Here is a 27,725-nt window from a genome sequence, read left to right on the forward strand (position 1 = left end):
CGGACAAGCTGTTTAATCTCTGAGCTCCATTTCCTCATTTTTTAAATGTTTATTTATATTTGAGAGAGACAGAGGGAGAGAAAAAGACAAGAGCATGAGTGGGGGAGGGGCAGAGAGAGAGACAGAGAGACAGACAGAGAATCAGAAGCAGGCTCCAGGCTCCAGGCTGTCAGCACACAGCCTGATGCGGGGCTCAAACCCACCAACCATAAGATCATGACCTGAGCCGAAGTTGGATGCTTAACCGACTGAGCCACCCCGGTGCCCCTCCATTTCCTTATTTGTAAAATGAGGATAATAATATATACCCATGGGGTCACAATAGTTAAATGAGATAATGCATGTAAAGTACCTAGTGCAGTGCCTGCACAGAGTCGGAGCCCAATAAATGGTAGCGATTATCACCAGTAAGCATAACTTGTAGGTAGCACTAATGTGCACACCGTGTGCCCTCTATCACGTGTATCAGATGGTCCAGAAAGGCGAGAAATGTAAGCACCTGAGGCACTTAGAGTGTGGCTGGCAAACAGGACAAGAAAAAGCTTCATTTGTAATAGAAACGACTGCAAAGTACTGTAAGAGTACAGGGCAAAGATAGCATTCCTCCTGATGACACCATCAAGTGCAAATAGGCGGGCCGAGAGCCGGAAGGCGGGCGTGATGGAGGATAGACAGCACACCTGTCTGGTTTGGGCCAAGGCAGGTCTGATTAGGACCAAACATGTGAGGACCTTGCCGAACCTGGATTCTGTCCGGTCAGCAAAGTTCAGCAGCTCGTGTGCTGTGCCGCTGGGGGTCCTGAGGGAGCTTGGGAGGGGGCGGTTAGGAGCACATTTACAGACAGGACGCTGGCTACACCCCCAGCCCTGGACGCGTCTGTGGTCACAGCAGGCTTCTGGGCAGGGGAAGAACGTGACGTATGGCTTCGGAACATGACTCTGGCTGTGGGGTGCCGGCTGCATTGTCATGGCCCTGAATTTGGGGGTGGGGACGGAAGAGACAGGTGGAAGCTGTTTCTCAGAAGACAAAGAAGAAGAAAGGGAGTTTTCGTTTGCCTTAAGATAGAGCTGAGTGTCAACCCAGTGGAGGCGAACGTCGCTAACGGTAACCGACGCCCCCTGAGCGTGTGCTCTGTGCCCCGTGAATTCTCACAACGACCCTGCGAAAGAGGTGCGTTATTGTGCCCATTACTCCGATGAGGAAACCTGAGGGCTGATCTTCATATCTATTAGGCTGGGAGGCGCCCCTCTTTCCATCCATTCAAGAGGGGCGGGTAACAGAGAAAGGAGGAGATGATCAGAAGGGGTCCCAGACCCCTTAGCAAAACGGGAAGTGGAATCAAATTCCCGGAGGCAAGGGGTGGGAAAATTAGGAGTGTGGCACTGAGCCAATGCTCCTATGGGAGTCACACGCAGAATCAACTAGGGAGGGCTGGAACCAACATGCTGCTCTGAGGGACCGGTGAGGCCGGCAGCGGGTGCAGGGGAAGCAGCCTGGGAGAACGGAGGGAGCGGGGAGCCCAGGGAACAGGGCTGGCTCGAGGCAGAGGTCCAGCGCAGCATCAGGAGGGAGGCATCTCAGGGCTGGCCCAGAGTTTGGTTGGGGCTTAGAGTGGCATTTGCATTTTTGCGTTCGTTAGCAGTGCGTGGAGGCAGGATCTCAACAGGTAGACTCGGGACGCACACGCTACCACCACGTGTGAGGAGTGAGCGAAGGGTCTGGGATGCGGTGTGAGAGCCCCATCTCCCCTCCTCCCGCCAGCCTCAGCAATAAAGAACAGGCCTGACAGCCTGCTGCAGGGAGCCGCTGGGTCGCACGCAGGTCAGGAGGCTGGCAAGAGCCCTCCTCCTCCTCCCCTTCTGTCTCAAATTCCTGAGTACAAAGGGGCGCTGACTCTCTTGGGGGCTGCAGCCGCCAGGTGGCCTGGAAGGGCTACCCCGCAGGAAAGACAGTTCCTGAGCTCTGGGATTCCCATCCCTGGAGGCGCCCAAGGCAGTGGAGAGTCACCCCTACTATCGGGACTTTGGATGAAACTTGACCCAGGGAGGATCTCCTGGACAGCTGCCCCCCCCCCCCCCAGCCCAAGGACCTGGTCCCTTTCTCCCCCAGGGCACGGGCTGCTCCAGGAGCGGGTCACACAGCAAAGTACTTCCCTCATCTAATCTTCACAACCACCACGGGCGACAGACGTTTTCCTCACCTCAGTGTTTGAGAGGTGGGCCAGAACTGGGGTCTAGGTATCTTCCCTCCAAATCCCATACTCTTCAGTAATGCTCAGAGCAGATCTGACGCCTGTGAAACAGTTACGAAGCACAGAATCTCACAGCCTGGGGTGATCTCACCCCTGCATCAGGGTCTCCCAGAGGGAAGACTTAAAATAGACAACCGATAAGGAAGTATATACATCAGCCCTAACATCTTGTCGTTTCTGGAAGCAGGGATACATGCATACCAACTGGTGGGAGAATGTAAAAGCATGCATGAGACGATGCCCGTTTTCATGGTTAAGACATTTCCTTTAAACCATGGAACGAACTGTGTTAATTCCCAGACACGGCAGATGAGCATGTTGCGGGGACACAGAAGCAGCTTGCTCAGTAGAAAGTGACATCATTCTCACCGAAGCCAGCAGACCACTGTGGCAGTTAACGGCGCCTGAACTCACACTCAGGAAAGAAATTAACGTTTACTGATGGCCTACTGTGTGCAGTGTTCTTAATATTTATTATCTTTTTTTTAAACGTTTATTTATTTTGAGAGAGAGAGAGAGAGAGAGGGAGAGGGAGAGAGAGGGAGAACGCACGCAGGGAGTAGGGTATGAGCGGAGAATCCCAAACAGGCTCTGCACTGTCAGCGCAGAGCCCGATGTGGAGCTCAGACTCACAAAGACTGCGATCATGCCCTGAGCCGAAACCGAGAGTCGGATGCCTACTGAGCCACCCAGGTGCCCCTTAACATTGATTTTATTTGCTCCTCAAAATGAGTCTCTGATTGAAAGCAAGGACTCAGACAGATATATGTGTGCACAGCATTATTCATGACAGCCAGAAGCCGGAACCAACCCAAGTGTCCAATGGTGGACAGACTGATAAATAAAGTGTGGTATATATGAATGTTATCCAGCCTTAAAAAGGAAGGAAATTCTGACGCGTGCTACAACACAGTTGAAGCTTGAGGGCATTACGCTAAGAGAGATAAGCCCATCACAAATGAACAAAGACTGTATGAACCTACATATAGGAGGGACCCAGGGTGGTCAAACTCACGGTGACAGAAAGTAGAATGGTAGTTGCCAGAGGCTGGGGGCTGGGAGAGGAGAATGGGGGAGTTATATTTATGATGGGTACAGAGTTCAGCCAGGGAGGATGAAAAAATTATGGAGACAGATAAGAAAACAGGTAGGGGCGCCTGGGTGGCTCAGCTGGTTAAGCATGCGACTTCAGCTCAGGTCATGATCTCACAGTTCGTGAGTTCGAGCCCCATGTCGGGCTCTGTGCTGACAGCTCAGACCTTGGACCCTGCTTCAGATTCTAGGTCTCCTTCTCTCTCTGCCCCTCCCCTGCTCACACTCCGTCTGTGTCTCTCTCTCAAAAATAAACACTAAAACATTTCTTTTAATTAAAAAGAAAACAGGCTCAGAGGAAGTCACACAGCCAGACTGAATGAGGGTCCATCTGATTCTAGAGCCCCCAAGTTTCTTTTACATTATGCTGCCCCTTCTAGAGCTCAGGATAGCCCTGACCTGACTGAGGGGCTCCCTGGCTCCAAGACTCCTCTGTGAGAAGCTGGAGAAACGCCCAAGTGAAATTGGACCTAACTGCAGTTTAGAAACAGAGGGGTAGGTGGGGCTTGGGCTTGAATTACAGGGCTCAATCTGAGAATTGTGCCAACATCCAAAATTATGAAATGAGGAGCTCCAGGCTTCTCTCTGATCCAGAATGATTATCTTCACTGCCGAGCATCCAATTTAAATTCATTGTGTTTAATACAAAGCCACAGTACAGAGCAGGCTGTCTCCCGACATGCAGTTACCATGGAGACTGGAGATGATCCTCAAACGGAGTTATGTGGCGGAGAGAATGTGCTGCCAGCTTCTAAGAAGCCAAGGGGCCTGGGGAAACCATTCTAAAATAGAGCCGCACAGAGAGGCCCTTTGTCATCCTCCTCCTTAGCAGAGCCCCTTCTAATCCCAAAGCGGGAAAGTTTACAGGCATCAGGGCACGACCATCTTTATTGTTTTTTTTTTTTTTTTTTCAACGTTTATTTATTTTTGGGACAGAGAGAGACAGAGCATGAACGGGGGAGGGGCAGAGAGAGGGAGACACAGAATCGGAAACAGGCTCCAGGCTCCGAGCCATCAGCCCGGAGCCCGACGCGGGGCTCGAACTCACGGACCGCGAGATCGTGACCTGGCTGAAGTCGGACGCTTTACCGACTGCGCCACCCAGGCGCCCCACGACCATCTTTATTGTAAGTGCAGGCTGCCCATGGATGCCAGAGAGGAGGGATTTATCAACAATCCAGAAATAAGCCGCATGTCACCCACCTTGCTCTCCTTTCCTCGTCTACTCTGATGTGGGTGAGTTCTCATTTTGGTTCCAAAGCTAATTGATAACAATACCGTCAAACTGCCGAGGGAGGCTGCCTTGGGGCTTCCCTGGATACATGGTGTCCAGGAATGGGGCTGGAGTCAAGGTTGAGAGGCAGGCAGACCTGTCCCTGCACCGATTAGCATGGATAGCAAGAATTTCACTCTTCTGAGACTCAGCATTCCCCCCCTGGAGAGGAAGGATAATAAGATAATATTAAGTGGGGGGGGGCTTTAAAGATCAAAATAAGTGGATGATGGATAGAGAAGTGCTCTGACAAATGGGCCTGAGTCCAGGCCTGACAGCTCAGCACACCCCTCTTGTAGGAAGCAGGGGACAGAAGCTCATCTGTGGGTCCCGGTGGAGAGCCATGCACCGCCAGGAGCCACCTGGGGGCCTGGGACCCCAGAGCCCGTCAGAGGCTCAATGTGCTCCATTGTGAACTATTTTCCACACAGCAGGAAAAAAAAATGCTCTTTGATGGTCCAGTAAGTCTAGGGCATAGAGATTCGGAGCTAGAGTACTCTCCCAAACATGAGTTCTAGAGTATCTTAAGCCTGGCAAGTGACTCAGGCCAGTCCACCAGGCCTGGTGGTAAGGAGGGACACCAAAAAGAATGGAAACCTGACGGGGGCAAGGATGGGGTGGCAATGGCTCAGTGGTTGCAATTCCAGTCCGCAAAAGTTTTATACTCCTCCAGTTCGCTCGGTACTCCCCAGCCTACCCCTATTTGCCATTGACCAACTGTAAGGCAGAGAGGGAGCTGAATGGCTCTTCCCCATGACGTCATAGCCCAGGATCATGGAGGACAACATCCTCCATGGACCTGGACCCCCAACACCCAATAAAGTTTCTTTTAACACACACACACACACACACACACACACTCACTCACTCACTCACTCATAGCTTCCTCCCCCCGCCCCACCTCCAAGCAACTTAGGAAAATTGTATGTTTTTTTTTAAAGTTTATTTATTTTGAGAGAGACAGCACAAGTAGGGGAGGGGCAGAGAGAGAGGGAGAGAGAGAATCCCTAGCAGGCTCCATGCTGTCATCACGGAGCCCAACGTGGCGCTCGATCCTATGAACCATGAGATCATGACCTGAACCGAAATCAAGAGCCGGATGCTTAACCGACTGAGCCACCCAGAAGCCCCAACTTGAGAAAATTAAAACAATTTTCTTAATGTTTATTTTTGAGAGAGAGAGAGAGAGAGAGAGAGAGAGAGCGAGAGCGAGCAGGGGAGGGGCAGAGGAAGATGGAGACACAGAATCCGAAGCAGGCTCCAGGCTCTGAGCTGTCAGCACAGAGCCCGATGCGGGGCTCGAACTCACAAACCGTGAGATCATGACCTGAGCCGAAGTCAGATGCTTAACCAACTGAACTGCCCAGGCACCCCCCAACTTGAGAAAATTTTAAAGAAAGGTCTTAACTTTTAGCTGACAGAAAGGGACCACGCTAAGGGCAGAGAATGTTTACCAAGTAGGTGATTAATGCACTCGGTGTACAGTTCTCTTCAGTTTTTGGTTTACTGCCTGCACTGAAAGAGTTTGCTCCCAAAGACAAAGTAGCCAAAAGAACTTTGAAAACGAAGAAAAAGCTGGAGGACTTACACTCCCTGCTCTCAATTCTTACTGTAACGAGCATCAAGACAGGGAGGTATTGGTGTAAAGATAGACAAATAGATCAAAAGAACAGAAAAGAGAGTCCAGAAATAAACCCACACATAGATGGTCAACTGCTTTTTTGACAAGGGATAATAATCTTGTCAACAAATGGCACGGAACAATTGGACAGCCATACACAAAAATCCCTCCATCCTTACCATATACCATATACAAAAACCAACTTAAAATGGATTACGGACCTAAATGTAGGGGCTAGGGTTTTCTAATGGAAAATTTAGTAAATCTTAGTGACCTGGAATTTCACAAATATTCCTTGATCACAGTGAAAAAAGAAATTATGAACAAAAAATCGATAAATTGGGACTTCAAAATTTTAAACTTTTGGGGCGTCTCGGTGGCTCTGTTCGTTAAGCATCCAACTCTTGATTTCGGCTCAGGTCATGATCCCAAGGTTGTGAGATGGAGTCCCACGTCAGGCTCTGTGCTGGGCGTGGAGCCTGCTTGGGACGTGCGCTCTCTCTCTCTCTCTCTCTCTCTCTCTCTCTCTCTCTCTCCCTCTCTCTCCCTCTGCCCCTCTCACCCACTTGCGTGTTCTCTCTCTCTAAAACAATTTTTTTTAAACTTTTGCTCTTCAAAAGACACTGTTCAGAAAATAAAGAGGTAAGTCACAGCCCGGGGAGAAAACATTTGCAAAACATATACCCAATAAATGACTTGTAACTAGAAAATATAAACAACTTCAATAACCTAATAAAAAGACTAACAACTCAATTAAGACACGGACAAAAGATGTGAACACTTCACCAAAGACATACGGAATCTATACATGTAAAGACATTCAACATTAGCCACTAGAGAAATTCAAATTAAAACCACAAAGGAGAGCTTCTGGGTTGGTGAACACATGCAGGTGGAGGGACAATGGTGCATGCGGAGAGGGCATGGAAGCTCCACATCTCTTCCCCCAACCTCGCCCTGTGCACCTTTTCCATCTGGTTGTTCCTGAGTTATATCCTTTTGTAACAAACTGGTGATCTCGTAAAACAAAACAAAAACAAAACACAAAAAACTCACAATGAGGTATCACTACACACCTGTTAGAATGGCTTTCGGCTCAGGTCATGATCCCAGGGTCATGGGATCGAGCCCTACATGGGGCTCAGTGCTGAACGTGGAGCCTGCTTAAGATTCTCTCTCTCCCTCCCTCTGACTCCCTCTCACTCTCAAAAACAAAACAAAACAAAACAAAAAACTGATCATAACAAGACGGTAAAGATGTAGAGCCCGTAAGGTATATAAAATGTTACAATCAGTTTGGAAACTAGTTTGGCAATTTGTTAAAAAGCTAAATATACACCTACCATATGACCTAGACACTCCATTGCTAGGTAATTACGCCAGGGAAATATACATACGTCTGCATAAACACTTGTACACAAATGTTCATGGTAGCTTTATCTGCAATAACCAAAAACTTAACAATGTTGAGTGAAAGAAATCAGTCCAAAAAAAGGAATACATACTGTATTATTCCATTTACATGAAAACATGAGAAAAGGCAAACTAATCTATTGTGACAGAAAACAGATCAGTGGTTATCTGGGAGAGAGAAGGATTACAAGGGCCACAAAAAACTTTTGGGGGTGATGAATATGTTTATTATATCAATGGTGATGGCTTCACATATGTTAAAATGTGTCAAACTATAGACTTTAAAGATGTGTGGCTTATTGTATGTCTTAATTTGTTGAAGAAAAAAAAAACCCACAGATTAAAATAAAAAAAAGATGGTTTCCTAGGTTACCTAATCATGAACTTCTTTATTCTATTCATACTCCTCCTCAAAAGAGTTCACCCACAGATATTGTTTAATTTTCATTTAATTTAATTTTTATTTTTTTCAAGTTTTATTTAAGTAATCTCTACACCCAATGTGGGGCTTGAACTCATAACCCTGGGATCAAGAGTCACATATTCCTCTGACTGAGCCAACCAGGTGCCCCTAATTTTATTTTTAAATATTGAGAATACTGTGGAGAGTTTAAATCTAAACACGAAAATTATTTATGGATTAGGGGATGGATTCCTTAATCTTTAATGGCACTTCTAGCTCTAAAATTGTGTGTGTGTGATTGAGCGTGTGTGTGAGAATGTGAAAGTGTGTGAACGTGTGTATGAAAGAGAAAAACTGATCAGTGACAAAGTTCTTACTATGGTTGACCCATAGTTTTGTCTGGGCGTAGTCACTAATTGAGGATCACTATAGCTCCTAGTTTTTAATTAATGAGAAATAAAGGAGATCAGAAGGAGAAAAAATGTGCTTGGCTGCAGTGATAACTTGAGGGAATGGTGAGGCGGAAACCACCGGAGGAAGAGATGCGGCATCTCAACACATTTCTACCTGTCAGTCAGTGTGGGATTTTAAGACACGCCTTACATTCAACACAACAACAGGACAACTTCAGACCCGAGGCAACTACAGCGAGGTTTGGGAAAAGAGATATTTTCAGTGAAGATTTTTGAAGTTTTCGGGGTGTCTGGGAGGCTCAGCGGGTTAAGTGTCCCACTCTTGATTTGGGCTCAGGTCATGATTTCACAGTCTGTGAATCTCACAGCACAGAGCCTGCTTGGGATTCTCTCTTTCTCCCCTTCTCTCTGTCCCTACCCAGCTCGTGCTCTCTCTCTCTCTCTCTCAATAAATAAAGAAAAAAGATTTTTGAAGCTTTCCATGGGCTGTGTTCAACTATTTCTAGAACGACTAAAAAATATGCAGGTTTTAAGAAAAGAAAAAGGAGAAAGGAAAAAAACACATCATTCATGTACTACGTACGTGTCACTGAAATATACATACAGTAGATGATGTATTTTTTGTCTCTTTTTTTTAACATTTATTTATTTTTGAAAGAGTGAGAGTACGAGTAGAAGAGGGGCAGAGAGAGAAGGAGACACAGAATCTGAAGCAGGCTCCAGGTTCTGAGCAAGCGTTCAGCAGAGTCCGACTGAGACACTTAGGCGCCCCTTTATTTTCTTTTTTTAAACCTCAAAGGATGAGAATATAAAAGCAGAACTTCTCATACGAGGTATGAGAGGTTTCCAGTACGTCTAGGATCACAGAGGGGGCGTTTATTTCTATTCTATTAAGATTCAATAATCTCTGTATAGATAAATTCTTTGCAAACACTATTCTAGAAATTGAGGAGTTGCCCGGTCACCACAGGAGATTTTTTTCCAATACGAGATATAAAATTTATAAGAAACGATAGATCTCCTCTTACATTTGTTCTAAGAAGGGTCAACCTGGCCTACATTTTGCCTCCCAATTAATGTGGACATAGAAAGAAGTTGCTGGCAAGGTTTTGTTAAACAAGATAACTGATCTGAAGCAGGGCATCTTTAAATAGCTCCTGAGTGCCTGCAGAGTTTGACTGGCTATTTCTGCTTTTAAGAGAAAGAGAGAAGAGAGAAAATTATCTAGAATTCATCACCATTACTATTAGACTCCATTTGAAATTGAAAACACACATCATTAACCTAACAGTAGAAACGGAATCCAATGTTTTAGTTCCTGTGTGATGCCTAACAGTTGAATATGTAGTAGGCTCAGGAGGAAACTGTACAAATGGTTTTCCAAGGGTTGGTCCTTGATTAGCACAACTGGGTGATTGATGGATTGATTTAATGGACCCTCATAGAGTCCTTAGTAAGCACTGAGTATTATTTTAAGTTCTTTACAAATAGGAACTCAATTAACATGCATAAAATACTATTATAATCCTCCATTTTCCAGAGAAGGAAACTGAGAGACAGAGAGAGATGAATTTGTCCAAATCACACATCTAGTAAACATGCACTGAAATGCAGATTCCAGTGGTCTCCCCCTGTCTTTGCTCATTACTACCACACTGCTGACATTCACCTATTTCTGAGAACAACTACTCTATGTTTCAAGCCATGCGGGTCTGTGGTGGGTCATGAGCTAAAGATAAATGGTGGTCTCTGCCCCTGGAATATTCTTCAATCTAGCTGGAAGACAAACTTTCCACACAAAACAATTCGAAAGCCCCAGATGACAAATTATTTCGGCTGGGGAGGAGATAGTGGGATCCAGGATCTGAATTAGCTGGAGGAAGAACATGACAGGAGTTTGGTAGGCCTCGAACGTTTCCATGGATGGTGGGAAGGGACAGCAGTGGGGAGCATGGGATGGTCACAGGGAGAGAAAATCACCTTGCTGATGTACGGGCACGTGTTGGGAATGCGGACTGCATGGACAGGTAAGGTCAGATGGGGAGCTGCCCAGGGTGAAGACCCAGACACCCGAACTTGACATCTGAGACCACAGGGAGTCACAGCAGGGTCTCAAGCAGGAACGTGACATGAGGCACAGAGAGCTGTGAAGTGAAGGGTGGCCAAGGTGATTTTTGATTTTTTTTTTTTAAAAGTAAATGTGGAATCTTAAGTAGTTTAAGCAAAATCGGTGAGGTAGGGGTAGACGAGGGTAACAGTCTGTAGGATGGCCATGGTTTTGTATGTGTTCCCCTTCACCAACCGTAGGCAGGGGACTCCCAGGGAACCACACTCTGTACATCCCTCCCATTAAGTGTGGAAGGGGCCCCGTGAATCAGATGGGACGCCATTACCCACGGGTTATGTCATATGGGACAGTTGAGGATCTCCGTGCGCCGAGGCTAACCAGGCGAGCTCTTTCTGGCAAAAGAGATTCTTTTTTTTTAATTTTTTTTTTCAACGTTTATTTATTTTTGGGACAGAGAGAGACAGAGCATGAACGGGGGAGGGGCAGAGAGAGAGGGAGACACAGAATCGGAAACAGGCTCCAGGCTCCGAGCCATCAGCCCAGAGCCTGACGCGGGGCTCGAACTCCCAGACCGCGAGATCGTGACCTGGCTGAAGTCGGACGCTTAACCGACTGCGCCACCCAGGCGCCCCAAGGCAAAAGAGATTCTAAGTCAGAACGATTTGAAACAGGAGAGGGATTCAAAGTGCAAGTCTCCTTCTGGCTTTGAAGATGGAGGTGGGCACGTGGTAAGGAAATGGTGACAGCCTCGAGGAGCTGAGAAGGGCCCCCAGCACGTGGCCAGCAAGGAGTCAGGGACCTCAGCCCTCAAGTTGCTAGCGACCGAATTCTGCCACAGGCAGGTGAGCTTGGCAGAGGACTCTGAACTCCAGATGAGAAAGCAGCCCAGCAGACACCTTGACTGTATCTTTGTGAGACCCTGCGCAGAGGACCCAGCCACACTGTGCCCGGACTTCGGACCTACAGAACTGGGCGCTGGTAAATAGGTATTGTTTTAATTTGTCGTGAAGTAGAAAGCCAATACGACGCCTGCCAGGGTGCCAGGTTCCACTGGAAGAGGCAGGAGAAGGGATGACCTCCAGGTGGCTCAGAAGGGGAAGCCACTTCATGAGGCACTCATGGAGATCTTTAGTGTGACTGTAAGTGATTCAGAGGAGGGAGGGGAGCCCAGCTGTGCTGATCCCGACCAGCACAGCCGTGCCAGAAGGGTGGCAGGCCGGTGGGAAGAACAGGCATGGTGTGGCAGCATCTGGCCCAGGATGGGAGGGGGGTGGCTTTTGAGAGAAGGCCCGTCAGGATGTCCTGCTGGCAAAGCTAGGGACCCAGGCAGCACAGGGACTAGACGGGCAGTGGAACAGTTTCATCGCAAAGCTAAAATGGGTGGGTCTAAGAGACCGAAGACAGAGCCAAGGCCAGGCCTAGGGTGGACACAGGCAGTCACACCCTAGGGACCAACATTTATCATTTATCGTACGCACGCTCTGTGCCAGGCACTGGGGGAAGTGTCTTTCATGCATCCTCCTTTAAGCCCTACGACACCTGTTTGTAAATGGCAGAAACTGTCAACATCTAAGGAGGATGTTTGTTACTCCTCCAGTGACGGGTGGGGTTTTATAAAGCCACCGTTTCAGGATGGCAAAGAGCTCACTCCGCGGTCTGCAATGCACGTCAGTTCTGTGACGATTTCGTCGGGTCCAGGCCATAGCGTCAAGGAAACTATCTGTATGCAGCCCACTGAGAGGTAGCTGGCGGTCCGAAAGGGGTGACTATCCAACTCTGGGGTTTCAGGAGAGCCCCTGAGTGGCCTGGTGAAAATGGTGAAAAGGCCCTCAGACTGAGAAACCTGCGTTCTGGCCCAGTTATCTCTGAGACTTGGGGCAACTCATGCATTTTCCATCGATGGGAGGGTGGAACTAGATTGCTAAGGTCCCTTCCAGCTTTTTACAGGAATGAAGACATAAGTGAATTCGGGAGCATTAATTAATAAGCCAGACCATAGGAACCTGGGTCCTGATAAACAGAGTTACTGCAGAGCTAAAAGACTGGAAAAACATTTTGGCCCGAATTAAACAGAAATGGACAGAGTACTGGAGTCAAGAGAAAAAAAAAAAAAAAAGAAAAGAAAAGAAAGGAAGTGAACACCATTGAAAGGTTTAATTCCAAAAGAGCAAATTTCAAAAGCAAAGTAGAAAAACAGCCTGCCCAGTGGATAAATGGGCTCCTTGGTAAGGATGCTGGCAGGCTGGACACCAAAGGGAATTTATTTATGTACTAGCCTGTCCCATTTCATGACTCTGCCAGATAGGGCCCGGTCCTCTGCAGTGACAGAAGGGGAGGGAGGATCAGGACCCTCCACTGGGGGGTGGGATGTGGCAGGCTCTCCAAACCTATGCCATCGAACAGCCCCTTGGCTGATCTCATGCTGGCCCAAGCACTCTTCTTGGATTTGGCTTCTCTTGTGGAAAAGAGTAGATGTCCTGCTGATGTTGATTTTGAGTTAATGGGAGGCTGTCTCTGTGACCAGATGGTCCTGGCACAGGCGAGAGGGAGTCTCTGGGACCACAAAGAGGAACAGACCCAGCCGGACTTCCGTTTAATGACACGTCTATCATGGCCAACTTCTCGCTCACTGATGATGTCAATGGGATACAGACAGGAGGGGAGAACACAGGGCCAGCGAATTCTAGCAAGTACAGGCATTCTAAGACCCAGGCTGGGATTTGGGAGCCCATTGACGACCCTGGAATGTGAATGGAAGGAGAGAAGCAAATAAATAAGACCGGCAAGGGCAGGCAAAGCAGGCCCCAGCTTTCAAAGAGGACGTGAGGGCCAGCTCGGCAGCAGTAACAGCCAGGACAATACACTATTCAAAACAGCGGAGAAAGTTCCTTACTAATTCACCTGCCAATGTCAGAATCATCAGGGATGCTTTAAAAAAAATACTGATGGAGGGGCACCTGGGTGGCTCGGCTCAGTCAGTTGAGCGTCCAACTTCGGCTCAGGTCATGATCTCACGGTCTGTGAGTTCGAGCCCCACGTCGGGCTCTGTGCTGACAGCTCAGGGCCTGGGGCCTGTTTTGGATTCTCTGTCTCCCTCTCTCTCTCTGCTCCTCCCCTGCTCACACTCTCTCTCTCAAAAATAATAAAATAAAAGATTAAAAAAAAATACTGATGGAGGAAGAGGCAGACCTAGAGGCACGGATTTCACCAGTCTGGCATGGGCCCTGGGTACCGGTGTCGTAAAAAATTCCCCGAGTCGTTCTACTGTAATTTGTTTCTAAGGGTTGAAAACCACTGGCCAAGATGGTGGTGCTTAATATATTTTCGGAGAAGCGGGAAAGCAGAAAAGGCATCTAGGAAGCTTTTTCCGATTGCCCATGCCTGCCCCCTCTATCAACATCTTAGTGAAGGGGCTGTGCCTATAGCTTAAAAAGCCTGATTCTGATATTCCCACCTCGCCGCGGAGAGCCATTGGTGGGGTGGATCTCAAGACCCTGCGTTAACATTCTTCATTATGTAGCATTAGCTACACACAAGAGAATAAATATAACTTATGAGTAAGTTAAGGAGAATAACAATAAAAGACCTCATGACCCATCTGAAATCCTGGCCTTGCCTCCCCGCGGGAGACAAGCTCTTTCTTCAATGGGGTCTGCATTATTAACAAGCAGGTGGTCTTGGCGCTCGGCTTCCGGGAAACCTAGGTTCTGGGCCGGGGAGGGCAGGGCCCGCAGGTCGGGAGGGTGTGAGGAGGCGGGGAGGAGGATCAAGGGCCCGCTGTGCGCGTGGGAGGCAGATCCAGGGGTGCCAGGCAGCGCCTGCCACAGCGTCTGAAAGCAGGCGAAGCATTTGTTAAAGTGCTAGAGAAATCCCTTTAGACCCAGTACAATGGAGACCCAGATGCTCTCGGAAGAGCCAGGCTTTCAACTGTTTTGTTTTCCCAGCCCCGGCGGCTGCCGCCAAATTGACAGGCACGCAATAGCTTAGGGGGCGCAGAGTTCAAGGCCCCGCGGATCTGTCGGACAAGAACAAAAAGATGCAACTTGATCTCTCCTTCTCTCTAGGCTAATCACTCGGGTGAGCTTTTCCTTAGGATTATTAGTCTATTATAAATCCAGATGCTTCAAGCCAATCAACTGCTACCTTTCTTAGAATGTACAAAGTAGGTCAGCGTTGGTCTATCAGGGTGCACGGCCTCTGAACGAGTGCCACAGGCCGTGTGAATAATTAAATCGACATGTCCCTGGAGCAGCACTGCAACAGGAGAGCGTTTTCTCTCCCTGGGAGATGGTCAGCGACTAGAAGAAAGAGGAAGCCCAAGTGTCCCCCTGTAGGAGCACCAAGGTGAAGGGGAAATCCAGGAATGGAGGGGTGGGAGTACTGGGGCAGGAAACCGGCTCTTGGGAGGCTGGGAGACTGTGGCAGAATTTTGGGCAGGGTCTGTAGATGGGATCCAGGGAAGGCTGAGTCAGGGGCTACGTTAGGAAACAGATGCTCAATATAAGGGCTCGAGCACAAGGGCGTCAAGATCCAATCTTGCTTAGTACGGACATAACAAAGGGTTGGTTTGGGGGATGCCGGTAGCCAGCGTGGCGTAGGATCTTTGGGCCTTTAAACACTGCACAACTAGGGCCTGACATGCACTGGGGGGCCTTAAATCACAGAGGGGCTTTTACGTGTTTTGCAGAGGCAGCTGCTCCCATGGATGAGAAGCCTGGAAAAGATCAGGAGTTACCCACCACCCTGCACAAAGATGCGTGTGCTGGGGTTTCATCAGCTATAAAGAGCTAAAGGCTCTCAGGGGAAAACCTGCCACTCCTGGCTAATGAGGTCCCGGCAGATGACAATGTGAAAAATAAGACAAAGAAGGCCAGCCTGCCCTCTGAGAGGCTGGTAGACAGCGTGGTGACAGCATGGCATCTGACCTTAGACTGAAGGTCTCCCAAGTGGAGACAGGAGCCAGAAGGCTACAATTTTGGGCGCGACGCTCGAGCACACTACAGAATTGACCCCAGCAGGGACCCCGGTGGTAATCAGAGTCCTGTTGGTGGTAAATACTATGGTCTTCTTATATTACAGCTGGGAGTATTCATTGTTACAATCAGTTGGGAAGATAATTTGGTGGCCTATCCTAAAGCTGAGCGCATGTACCCCTATGACCCAGCAATTCTACTCCTAGGAATGTGCTCGACAGATATGTGATCATACATTTGCTGAAAGATGTACAAGAACATTCACAGCAACGGTATTATTGGCATTGATAATGCCAATATGTGGTACATCAAACAATAAAGCAGTGAAAGTGAATAAGTTCAACATGAATGAATTTCACAAAAATAACACTGAGCAAAGGAAGCTAATGCAAAGGTACAAACCACTTAATTTTATTTATATAAACAGCCAGGACCAATCTATGGTGAATATACCTAAAATCATGGACTTCTATACTTTAGTTACTTACTTACTTACTTAACTGTATGATGTCTGAATTACATCTCAATTGTGCTGTTGGGTTTTGTTTTGTTTTGTTTTGTTTTTGGTTTCTATGATCTTTTTGTAAAAATTTATTTATTTTCAATTTACATCCAAGTTAGTTAACATATAGTGTAACAATGATTTCAGGAATAGAATTTAGTGATTCATCACTTACGTATAATACCCAGTGCTCATCCCAACAAGAGTCCTCCTTCAATGCCCCTTGCCCATTTAGCCCATCCACCCACCAACACCCCTCCAGCAACCCTCAGTTTGTTCTCTGTATTTAAAAATCTCTCATGATTTGTCTCTCTGTTTTTAATCTTATTTTTGCTTCCTTTCCCTTTTGTTCATCTGTTTTGTATCTTAAATTCCACATATGAGTGAAGTCACATGACATTTGTCTTTTTCTGACTAATTTCTTTTAGCATAATACCCTCTAGTTCCATCCATGTTGCTGCAAATGGCAAGGTTTCATTCTTTTTGGTTGCTGAGTAATACTCCATTACACACACACACACACACACACACACACACACGCCACATCCACCACATCTTCTTTATCCCTTCATCAGTCGATGGACATTTGGGTTCTTTCCACACTTTGCCTATTGTTGATAGTGCTGCTATAAACATTGGGGTGCATGTGTCCCTTCGAAACAGCACACCTGTATCCCTTGGATAAATGCCTAGTAGTGCAACTGCTGGGTCGTAGGGTAGCTCTATTTTTAATTTTTTTGAGGAACTTCCATACTGTTTCCAGAGTGGCTGCACCAGTTTGCATTCTCACCAGCAATGCAAAAGAGATCCTCTTTCTCCGCATCCTCGCCAGCATCTGTTGTTGCCTGAGTTGTTTATTTTAGCTATTCTGACAGGTGTCAGGTGGTATCTCGTGGTTTTGATGTGTATTTCCCTGATGATGAGTGATGTTGAGCATTTTTTCATGTGTCTGTTAGCCATCTGGATGTCTTCTTTGGAAAAGTGTCTATTCATGTCTTTTGTCCATTTCTTCACTAGATTGTTTTTTGGGTGTTGTGTTTGGTGAGTTCTTTATAGATTTTGGATACTAACCCTTGATTTGCTATGTCATTTCAAACATCTTCTCCCATTCCGTCAGTTGCCTTTTAGTTTTGCTGATTGTTTCCTTCACTGTACAGAAGCTTTTTATCTTGAGGCCCCAGTAGTTCATTTTTGCTTTTGTTTCCCTTGCCTCCAGAGACACGTTCCGTAAGAAGTTGCTGTGGCTGAGGTCAAAGAGGTTGTCGCCTGTTTTCTCCTCTAAGATTTTGATGGTGTCCTGTCTTACGTTCAGGTCTTTTGTCCATTTTAAGTTTATTTTTGTGTATGGTGTAAGAAAGTGGTCCAGGCTCATTCTCCATGTCGCTGTCCAGTTTTCCCAACACCTTTTGCTGAACAGATTGTCTTTTTTCCATTGGATATTCTTTCCTGCTTTGTCAAAGACTGATTGGCCATGTTTGTGGGTCTATTTCTGGGTTCTCTATTCTGTTCCACTGATCTGTGTGTCTGTTTTTGTGCCACTACCATACTGTCTTGATGATTACGTCTTTGTAATATGTCTTGAAGCCTGGAATTGTGATGTCTGCTTTGGTTTTCTTTTTCAGGATTGCTTTGGCTATTCGGGGTCTTTTCTGATTCCATACCAATTTTAGGACTATTTGTTCTAGCTCTGTGAAGAATGCTGGTGTTACTTTGATAGGGATTGCTAAGCTGTTTTTTTGTTTTTTTGTTTTTTTCAAACAATGGTATAAAAAGTCAGGATAGTGGTTATCCTTGGTAAGTAGTGACTGGGAGGGGGCATAAGGAGGGGCACTTTGGTGCTGGTAAAAATCTGGTTTCTCAATGTGGGTGCTGATTACAAGGGTGTGTTCAGTTGTGACAATTCTGTATACTTCCAATTTGCATACTTTTCTGTATATATGCTCTGCTTCAACAAAAATAACAGTACGATGACCATAAACCAAACAGGCCTGGCCTGGCTCCAATACTTGGGGACGGTGAAGTGGATGTGTTCACTCCCTTCAAAAAAGTCCTGCCACTCGTGTACCCTGCAGAAGTTGATGGGGCTGGGGCTCCCCATTTCCTCAGTGAAGCCTTACTCACAGGCCCCGGGGGAATTCTCAGAAGAGAAAGTAGGAAGGGTCTGCCTACTGCCTCTCTTCTCTGGGCTCTGCTAGAGTAGGCAGATTTGGCCCTGGATTCTGGAGTATTAGTCCTGAGCCCATCCTTGCCTTAGAACCGGCTGGGCTACGGCGACTGTGACTCCTCACAGCTCAGCCGTCCGGGGGTCCGGTCTGCTGCTCCTACAGCAGGATGGGAACGTATCTTCAGGGAGACCTTAGAGGCCAACTGCCCATAGAACTGTGACCCCAAGGCCAGCCTCTGCCTGCCCGAGCCAGACTCCTCAGGGGTGGGTTTGCAGAGCCTCATCAGTCACTGCCTAGCAGGAGCCTCTGAACCCCCAGGAAAATGGATCCTAAGGGGAGACACCTCAGCATGGGAGAAGGGCTCCCTGAGAAGCCCCGGTAGAGCAGAGGCAGCATTTTAGGGTGGAGGGCCGTGGGGATTTGAGGCTGTGGGCCAAAGTAGGACAGAGGGCTGACTACAGCCCCCGGACCGGTAGCTAGTGGATCCCTTTTGCCCAGAGAGTGTTAGAGGCCAAGTCCTTTGTTAGGTCGGACAGTAGAAGAGGCTGCCTCCAGGGTCAGGGACTTGTGGTCCTTGAAATTGATTTAATTCTACATGTAAAAAAATCTTCAGGGGCACCCGGGTGGCTCAGTCAGTTGAGTGTCCGATTCTTGATTTTGGCTCAGATCATGGTCTCCTGGTTCATGAGTGTGAACCCCACATTGTGCTCTGTGCTGGTAGTACAGAGCCTTCTTGAAATTCCGTCTCTCTCTCTCTCTCTGCTCCTCCCCTTCTCTCTCTTTCTCTTTCTCAAAAATAAATAAACATTTTTTTTTTTTTAAAAAGGTAAAAAACCTTCATAGGTAACTTTGATGTATAAGCACTGTTCACTTACTCAGTCAACAAACATTTACTGGGTAGTTATTCCGGTTTCTGGTCAGTGCCAGGATCTGGGAAAGCAGAGGAATATCATCAAGGCCATATCGAGCCCATAGTCTGGTGTTCAGGGAGAGGCTGGCATGTGACAGGTAATTACAATACAGAGGAGTGACAGCAATAACAGAGGTTCGGGAGCACAGAAGGGTAAAAGAATCCACACGTGACTTTTTTTGCAAAATGTTAATTTCCTCCTAGTTCATTTGGTTTTCGTATTCTGCATTCAGCAACATACCACAGCTCTGGCTCAGCTCAATAACAGTAAATATTGCCCACGACAACTCCCTCTAAAAGAGGCCCCACTACCAGGTTGTTTGTTGTTTTTTTTTCCAGCTGTTTTTAAAAATAATGAACAAGCTAGGAGAGATAATCCAGGATCGCTAGCCATGTTTGTTTCATAATTACTGCCATTAAAATCATCTAGAAGAAGCATATCTATTTTTCACAATCTTTGCGGAATTAATTTAGCTGATCATCCATAAAGGAGTTCTTCAGATCAATACCACACTCCCTGTCACATACATGCATAGCAACAAACACCAGCGATGATTCTCCTCTTCTTCTAGGTCTGCATTACATGATGTAATCATATAAAAATAAAAATCAGTTCCCGGCCTCGGCACACGGGTAAGTGATGTGATCGGTAAAACAGGCCTACATCCCTCCTTTTCGGTAGTCATGGAGATCTATGACATCTAGCCTGGAATTTCCTATGTCAGCTGCCGCAGTGGCCCCAGGAGAGCACCCTCGTCCTTTTAGCAATACAGCAGGGGCATCCTGTTCACATGGGTCTAGTCTGGAGCAACCCCACAAACAGAAGAAACCGAGAGGGAAGGAACGCACCTTCAGCGAACAGGAACATTACCTTGGTCCCGTGGTAGAAGTCGTCCACGCATGTAGCGTTCATGAAGGTCTGATGGAAGTGGGTGCTGCTGTCAATGCCTCCAGGGATCACCAACTTCCCAGTGGCATCGATCACCTTGGCCCCTCCGGGGATCATGAGCTCACGGCCCACCTGCTGGATGATGCCATTCTCAATGTAGACGTCGGCCTCGTGGGTGCAGTCATCGTTCACCACCTTGCCTCCCTTGATGAGAATCCTCACGCTGCCTGAATTGGCAAGCATGTTCCTATGGAGGGTGAAGGGGAGGCACCAGTCAAGGTCAAAGTCCCTTTTCACTGTAACCAAGGTCCCACTTCTTCCTATCAGAGTCCAAACCCCATGGGCAGAGTAAGTGAGCAGGGAAGGGGAGGAGGTTTCCCCATGGCCTGAGAACACGGGTCCCACAACCAGCTGGGGTCACAAGCCTCCCACTGACCTCATAGTGAGACTTACTGGGAATCACGACACAGCGGCAGTAAGGGTGCATCCGGGGCCCAAAGAAACATCAGTGTCTACCTTCCCAAAATGATGTGTAGGTTCTAAAGCATTTTCCTATCTACTGTGTTGTTTTAGTCCCAGAACAACCCAAGGAGTGGCATTTTACCAATCAGAAAGCTGAAACTGCTGAGTAAGGAATTTATGGCTTCTCAGTAGCCAAGTCAAACCACAGGTCTTGTGTGAACAGTGTCCCCACTGTACCATATGGTCCCAAAGGTATCAGGGGCTCCCGGGGCATGTCTCACAGAGCCAAATTCTCCAAGCCTCACAGTTGTTGAATCCGTGTCATTCTTCAGGTGGATTCGGCTCCAGCTGGCTCTCCCATGTCTGCCTCAAGGCCACTACTACCACATTAGGCTCCACAGCTGGCTGCACATGAATAAGCTCATTGGCAGAGCCTTTGCAAAGCACCTGCACTAAAGCTCCACCCCCAGAGATTCAGCTTTATGTGGTCCAGACTGGGTCCCCCAGAACCACTATTTGAAAAAAAGTTTGGGGGGGGGGGCGCCTGGGTGGCTCACTTGGTTACGCGTCTGACTCTTGGTTTTGGCTCAGGTCATTTCACGGTTCTCAAGTTTGAGCCCTGCATCGGCCTGTGCACTGACAGTGCAGAGCCTGATTGGGATTCTCTCTCTCTCTCTCTCTGCCCCTCCCCTGCTCTCTCTCTCTCTCTCTCTAAATAAATAAACTTATAAAAAAATTTTAGGGACGCCTGGGTGGCTCAGTTGGTGAAGCGTTGGACTTTGCTTCAGGTCATGATCTCCTGGTTTGTGGATTTGAGCCCCACGTCGGGCCCTCTGCAGTCAGCAGAGCCGGCTTCAGATTCTCTGTCCCCCTCTCTCTCTGCCTCTCCCCCACTCGCGCTGTCTCGGTCTCTCTCAAAATAATGTTTATTTATTTATTTTGAGAGAGAGAGAGAGTGAGTGAGCAGGGGAGGGAAAGGCAGAGAGAGAGGGAATCCCAAGCAGGCTCCGCACTGTCAGCGCAGAGACCAACGTGGGGCTCGAACTCATGAACCCTGAGATCATGACCTGAGCCGAAACCAAGAGTCGGATGCTCAACTGACTGAGCCACCCAGGCACCCCTGGAACCACTATTTTTAAAAGCTAGAGAACTTTACCATATGCTTAAAGAAGAATTAATGCCAATCTCTTCCAGAAAACAGAAGAGAAGGAAATGTTCCCAACTCATTTTATGAAACCAGTATTCCTCAGATACCAAAGCCAGACAAAGACAGTGCCAAAAAAAAGAAAACTATAGGGTAATATCCCTCATGAATATACATTAAAAAGTTCTTAACAAGGGGCATCTGGGTGGCTCAGTCGGTCGAGCATCAGACTTTGGCCCAGGTCATGATCTTGCAGCGCGTGAGTTAGAGCCCTGCATTGGGCTGTCAGTTCTGAGCCTGCTTCGGATCCTCTCTCCCCCTTTCTCTGCCCCTCCCCCTGCTCACACTCTTGTCTCTCAAAAATTTAAAAAAAAAAAAAAGTTCTTAACAAAATATTAGCAAGTAGAATTCAGCAATGTGTAAATAGAATTCTACACCATGTAAATGGGATTTATTCCAGGGATGCAATGTTGGCTCAATATATGAAAATTCAATCAATGTAATCCACCATATTAACAGGCTAAAGAAGAAAAATCACATAATCGTATCATTTGATGCAGAAAAAAACATATGACAAAATTCAACATCCATTCGTGATAAAAACTCTCAGAAAAGTAGGAATAAAAGTTAACTTCCTAAATTTAATAAAGAACACCTGTGAAAAACCTATAGCTAACAGAAGACTTAATGATTAAAAACTGAATGCTTCGGGTGCCTGAGTGGCTCAGTCGGTTGAGCATCCACCTCTTGATTTTGGCTCAGGTCATGATCTCACAGTTCGTGGGTTTGGGCCCTACATTGGGCTCTGTACTGACAAGCTCTGTACAAGAGCCTGCTTGGGGTTCTCTCTCTCCCCCTTTATCTGCCCCTCCTTGCTCGTGCTCTCTCTCTCAAAAATAAACATTAAAAAGAAAAAAAAAGGTTGAGTGCTTTCCGCCTATAATTGGAAATAAGGCGAGGGTGTCCACTGGAAATAAGGCGAGCAGTCCACTATCACTGCTAGTCAATAAAGGGAATTCTAGCCAGCACTATAAACGAATGAAATGAAATAGCAATGGAAATATATTTCATATAGATCAAAAAAGAAAAAAATAAAACGGTCTCTATATGTAGATGACATGATGGTCTATGTAAAAAATACCAAAGAATCTACAAAAAAAAAAAAAAATCTCCTAGGGGGTGCCTGGGTGGCTCAGTCGGTTGAGCATCTGACTCTTGGTTTCTGCTCAGGTAGTTAGTGATCCTGGGGTTGTGGGATCAAGCCCCACATCAGGCTCCATGCTCAGCATAGAGGTTCTCTTTCTTAAGGTTCTCTTTCTCTCTCCCTTTGCCCCTTTTGCCTGTTCGTGCTTTCTCTCTTAAAAAAAAAAACAAAAAACAAAAAAACAACACTCCTAGTACAAGTGAGTTCAGCAAGAATGCAAGATAAAAGACCAACATAAAAAGTTAGTTTTTCTATATACTAGCAATGAACACATATACATGATGCAAAAAACTTTAAATGCTTAGGCATAAATCTAAGAAAACATATACAGGATTTGTATGCTGAAAACCACATAATGCTGATGAAAAAAATCAAAGATCTAAGTGAGTGGAGAGACATACCATGTTCATGGATTAGAACACCCAACATAGTAATATATCAATTTCCCCCTAATGGATATACATGTTTAATGTAGTTTGTATCTCAGCAAAAATATTTTGTAGATAGAGGCAAGCTTATTGTTAAAGTTTATGTGAAATGACAAAGCTAAAATAATTTTGACAAAGATGAATAAAGTGGGAGGGATTGGTCTACCTGATTTCAAGACTTACTACATTGCTACAGTAATCAAGACTTTGTGATATGAATGGAGGGATAGACACAAAGATCAGTGGAACAGAATAAAGGTCCAGAAATATCCCCATGCAAGTATGGTCAACTGATTTCTGACAAAGCTACAAAAAAGCAATTCGATGGTGGTGGGGGGGAAAGATAGTCTTTTCAACAAATGGTATTGGCGCAATTGGATATCCATAGACAAAAAATAAACCTTAGCTTAAATCTCAAATCTTATACAAAAATCAACTCAAAATGGAATATACACTGAGTGGCCACGTTTGACCACTAACCATTCTCTTCCTCTTGGAGCTCCCTTCCATTAGCATTAAATGTGGCCATGCGGTGGAGGGCAATAGGGACCACAAGGAGATCTTGACCAGTTTTGGAGATGAACAAGTCTTTGATAAATGGTGGTTGAAGGCAAGTTTGTGGGAATTTGTTAATTCTTTGTGAATAAAAGAAGCCATAAAATGGGCTGAGGAATATGGCTGAGGTAAGGTACTAATTTAGGACAGAGAAGACCCAAGATTTTTCAAGCAGCTAGGAAAGAGTCAAAGGAAAGATTGAAGTTCTAGGAGAACAAGAGATTATTTGTGATGTAAGGTCTTGCAGCATGGGAAGAATGACGGCCATCATCAATGGAAGCCAGGTCCCTGTCAACTTACATAGTTTATTTGATTTGATCCTTCCAACAAATCTGTGAGGAAGCTATTATCATGCCCATCCACAGAAGAGGAAACAGACTCAAGAAAGGCTAAGTTCAAGGCTCATAGGAAGAAGATATGTGAAGATGCAGAAGAGGTAAGAATATACAGCTGTTCTCTCTGTACATCTGGAGGCAGGAGCTCCCGGGAGCATCGAGGAGCAAGAGGCTGTGAGCAGAGTGGGGGGTGTACGGGGGAGCCACTGTGGGGCTGGAGGCGTGAAGGGGGAGGTACACAGGGGAAGGGGTCAGTGCTCAGACAGCTGTGGTCACGGTGAGCGAATCAGAATTCCGTCCAGGGAGCCCACTTTGGTTGGATCTACAACTCTCTTGACCCTTAGGTATCTGAACAGAAATGATTTTCATTTAGGCCTAGAAAATATAGGACAAAGTTTGGCCAGGGGGACGGAGACCTCGCCATTGCAGGGTCTCCCCAAGGCTCAGATGAAGCCCACCTTTCTACTTGGTAAACTTCTCATTCCTCGGGACCCAATTCAGTTGTCCCCCTTTCTGAGAAGGCTTCCTGACTCCCTGCCCCTTCATAGACTTCATGGCCCTGGAGTCTATCTGCATCTGTGAACTAAGGTCCTCCAAGTCAACAGTATAATCAATGATCATTATTTCTGTTCCCTCCTCATCCCCAGCCTCCTGTATAGGATACTCAAAACCAGTGAACAAGTGAATGAATGGCCTTGCTGCACTTGTTACACCCGCAACATGATCAAGTGGTTTAAAGCAGTGAATGGTAGGCTGTTCCATATTTGTTTCCTGGGATATCTGGCAACTCTACGTTCAGGATAATGCTCAGCTTTTGTCACTTTTCCAATACAGCAAAAACCTGTGGACAGAGCCGAGGCACCAACAGATGTCCTCTTCTTCTTGCCATTTCATTTGCCTGCCACCAGATAAGTTGTGGGGAGGCTGTGTCCCAGGATGAAAAGGCTTTAGAACCTGTTGAAGGAATACCTCTTGAAAGGAGGTAAGTCAGCTATCTGGAGATCTCAGCCTGCTCTCCTAGATACACTTGATTAAGCAGTTTGTTTTTGTCAAGATGACCAGTCTGGAGTGCCTGGAATCTCAACACCAAGAAAGTTTACTGTGCCTATTCACAGCGTCAACCACCAGGCTCTCCTGCTGTTAGGAGGGGCTGGCCCTTTGGGGGGCTGCTGCTGGGCGGTGCTGGGGAACAACACAGGTGGTGTGAGTGGACAGCAACAGCTGTTTCCCAGGAACATCTGCTCCCCACCAGGTATCATTCCAAGCTCTGGGGAGAAGGGGCCTCTCTCCTAGTGAGGAAGGTACTGGGCAGAGAGGCGGTGGTGAGGTGTCAGGCTGGAGAGATGGGAAAATGGGACCGTCACAGCCACAAGCTTATTGCCTGAAGCTGGAGGAAGCTGAACATTATTTCAGATCTTTTGTCCTAAAACCTGGAGTTTTAATTTAATGTGCAACTAGGAAATGAGTTTGTTCTCAGGTGATGGACATAAGCACTCTGGCCAAAGGAAGCCCGGAGAGCCTAAGAGATGCAATCTCCCTCTCTCTCATTATGAAGTCAAGGCCAAGTGTGACCACGAAAGAAGAGACGCACCTTCTCAGTTTGCACTAGAAGAGGGAAGTGATGGTGGTGGTAGGGGAGGCCGAAAGAAGACACCCCCCCGCCCCAGCCCTCTGTGCAAATATATAATCCTCACCTTTTAAAGCTACTTTAGGGCAAGAGGAAAAGTAGGAATATTTATGCTGGCAACTTGTTTATGTCAGTGTTATAAATGAGAATATTGACTTGCTTATTAATCTAGAACACATACTTCAGAGTATACACCTGGAGGGTCGGGACTTTGAAGGGCGATGCGATAATAAATTACTGGGGATTCTTGTCCTAGCTTTGATGCTGTTGTCAAAAGCCAAGGGTATCTTCTTCAAGAGAAACGAGAGCAATAGCTCTTGGTAAGCTAACACCCCGTGTCTGGCATTTTCCATGCATTCAACCACGGGGCAACCCTGAGAAGTGGGAACGAGGCAGGAACATTAGCCCCATCTTAAGAGGAGGAAACACAAGTTTTGGAAATTAAAGGCCACACCACTCCAGGAGAAGGATCGGGTTCATGGTCAGGTCTACCTGAGTTTAAAGAAAGGTCATCAGAGTTCGCTCTGGATAGAAGAGTTACAGGTGATTCTTATGTTATTTATAGTTTTCTGTACTTTCAAACTATATACAATAAACTTGGGTTACCTTTCATAACCTGAGAAGTTATGTTGAGAAGCTTTTTTTTTTTTAAGCTAAAAAGAAGCCAGAGGCATCCAATGTGACCCTTCATTCCGGTGGAGGGCTCAGTTCCTTCCGATGCCTCCTTTATGGGAGCAGCGGATAGAGCTACTACCGACTGTAACACTCAATCCTTTCTCTAGAACCCTTGGGTTGGGTCCCCGACCCAACCTGTCTTTTCATCTTCCTTGTAGAAATCCATGAAGGTTAACCCAGCTCTGAAGGGACTGGATTCCCAGGATACCTTTAGAGGGAACTCATTCTCAGAACGTAGAGGACCCTGTTAATAATGTTAACAATTAGTGCACACCTCCTGTACACTGGGCCCTCACCAAACCTGTCACACACATGATCTTATCTGATCCTTACAACGCTCTGACGTAGATACCATTATTGCCCCATTACTGCCACAGAGATGGCTGAGGTTTAGAAAGTTAAAGAAACGTCCTCAAGGTCACATAGCTAGCTTGTAACAAAGCAGGGATTGAAAGCCAGACACTTGTCTAGAGCTGTTGTGGACCGAAAGTTTGTGTCCTTCTAAAATTCATACGCTAAAGCCCTAACCTCCAGTGTGGCTGCGTTTGGAGATGAGCCCCTAAGCAAAATTTTAAGGCTAAAGGAGGTCATAAGGTGCCGTCCTGATCCCACAAGGTTAGTAGAAGAGACACCAGAGGGCTGAGTCCCCAACCCACCACCCCCATGTGCTTTGCATAAGCGCTGAAAAAAGGCCCTGTAAGAAAGGAGCTGTCCACCAGCGAGGAAGAGAGTTCTCACCAGAAACCTACCACACTGACACCCTCATCTTAGACTTCCAGCCTCAGAACTGTGAGAAAATAAATTTCATTGTATAAGCCCTGCAGTCTGCGGTATTTTGTTGTGGCAGCCGGAGCAGACTAACACAAGAGCCGACATCCCTGGCCATGCGCCATATGCCAACATGGAGGCCGTGCGACCCAGAGCCTGGATCTCAAGCCGCCTGGTGGAGTCATTTCGGTGGATGCTCTGAGCTCCTTCCCCCACCCTCTGGCAGACTTTCGGCTTCAGACTAGGGACTGCTGTCATCAGAACTGCCTGCGGGCCTTCAGCCTTTTGGGGCGACTGAGGCCTCAGAACACTCTAGGGCTGTGCTGTCGTGTTTGGATAATATCATAGCACGGTTCCTTAGTATACTCACTCCCTGTCCGTGATGCTTTCGGAGATTGTCTTTTTAAAATGAACATTTGTGTGCACTAAAATACTCTAATTGGGGCACCTAGGTGGCTCAGTTGGTTAAGGTCTGACTCTTGGTTTCGGCTCAGGCCAGGATCTCACGGTTCCGTGAGTTCGAGCCCCATGTTGGGCTCCACACTGAGGGTGCG

At 46.8% G+C, this 27,725-nt stretch overlaps 1 protein-coding gene across 1 annotated transcript in view; it reads right to left on the minus strand.

Moving 5' to 3' along the window:
* Positions 1–27,725, minus strand: part of DPYSL5 (dihydropyrimidinase like 5) — a 102,422-nt gene that overhangs the window by 36,767 nt on the left and 37,930 nt on the right. Inside the window, exon 2 of the mRNA XM_030311472.1 lies at positions 19,956–20,220. Coding sequence (XP_030167332.1) covers positions 19,956–20,216 — 261 coding nt within the window. The 5' untranslated portion in view covers positions 20,217–20,220. The remainder of the gene's footprint in view (positions 1–19,955; positions 20,221–27,725) is intronic.

The sequence above is a fragment of the Lynx canadensis genome, chromosome A3 (genome assembly GCF_007474595.2).
Source record: "Lynx canadensis isolate LIC74 chromosome A3, mLynCan4.pri.v2, whole genome shotgun sequence".
Taxonomy (NCBI): Eukaryota; Metazoa; Chordata; class Mammalia; order Carnivora; family Felidae; genus Lynx; species Lynx canadensis.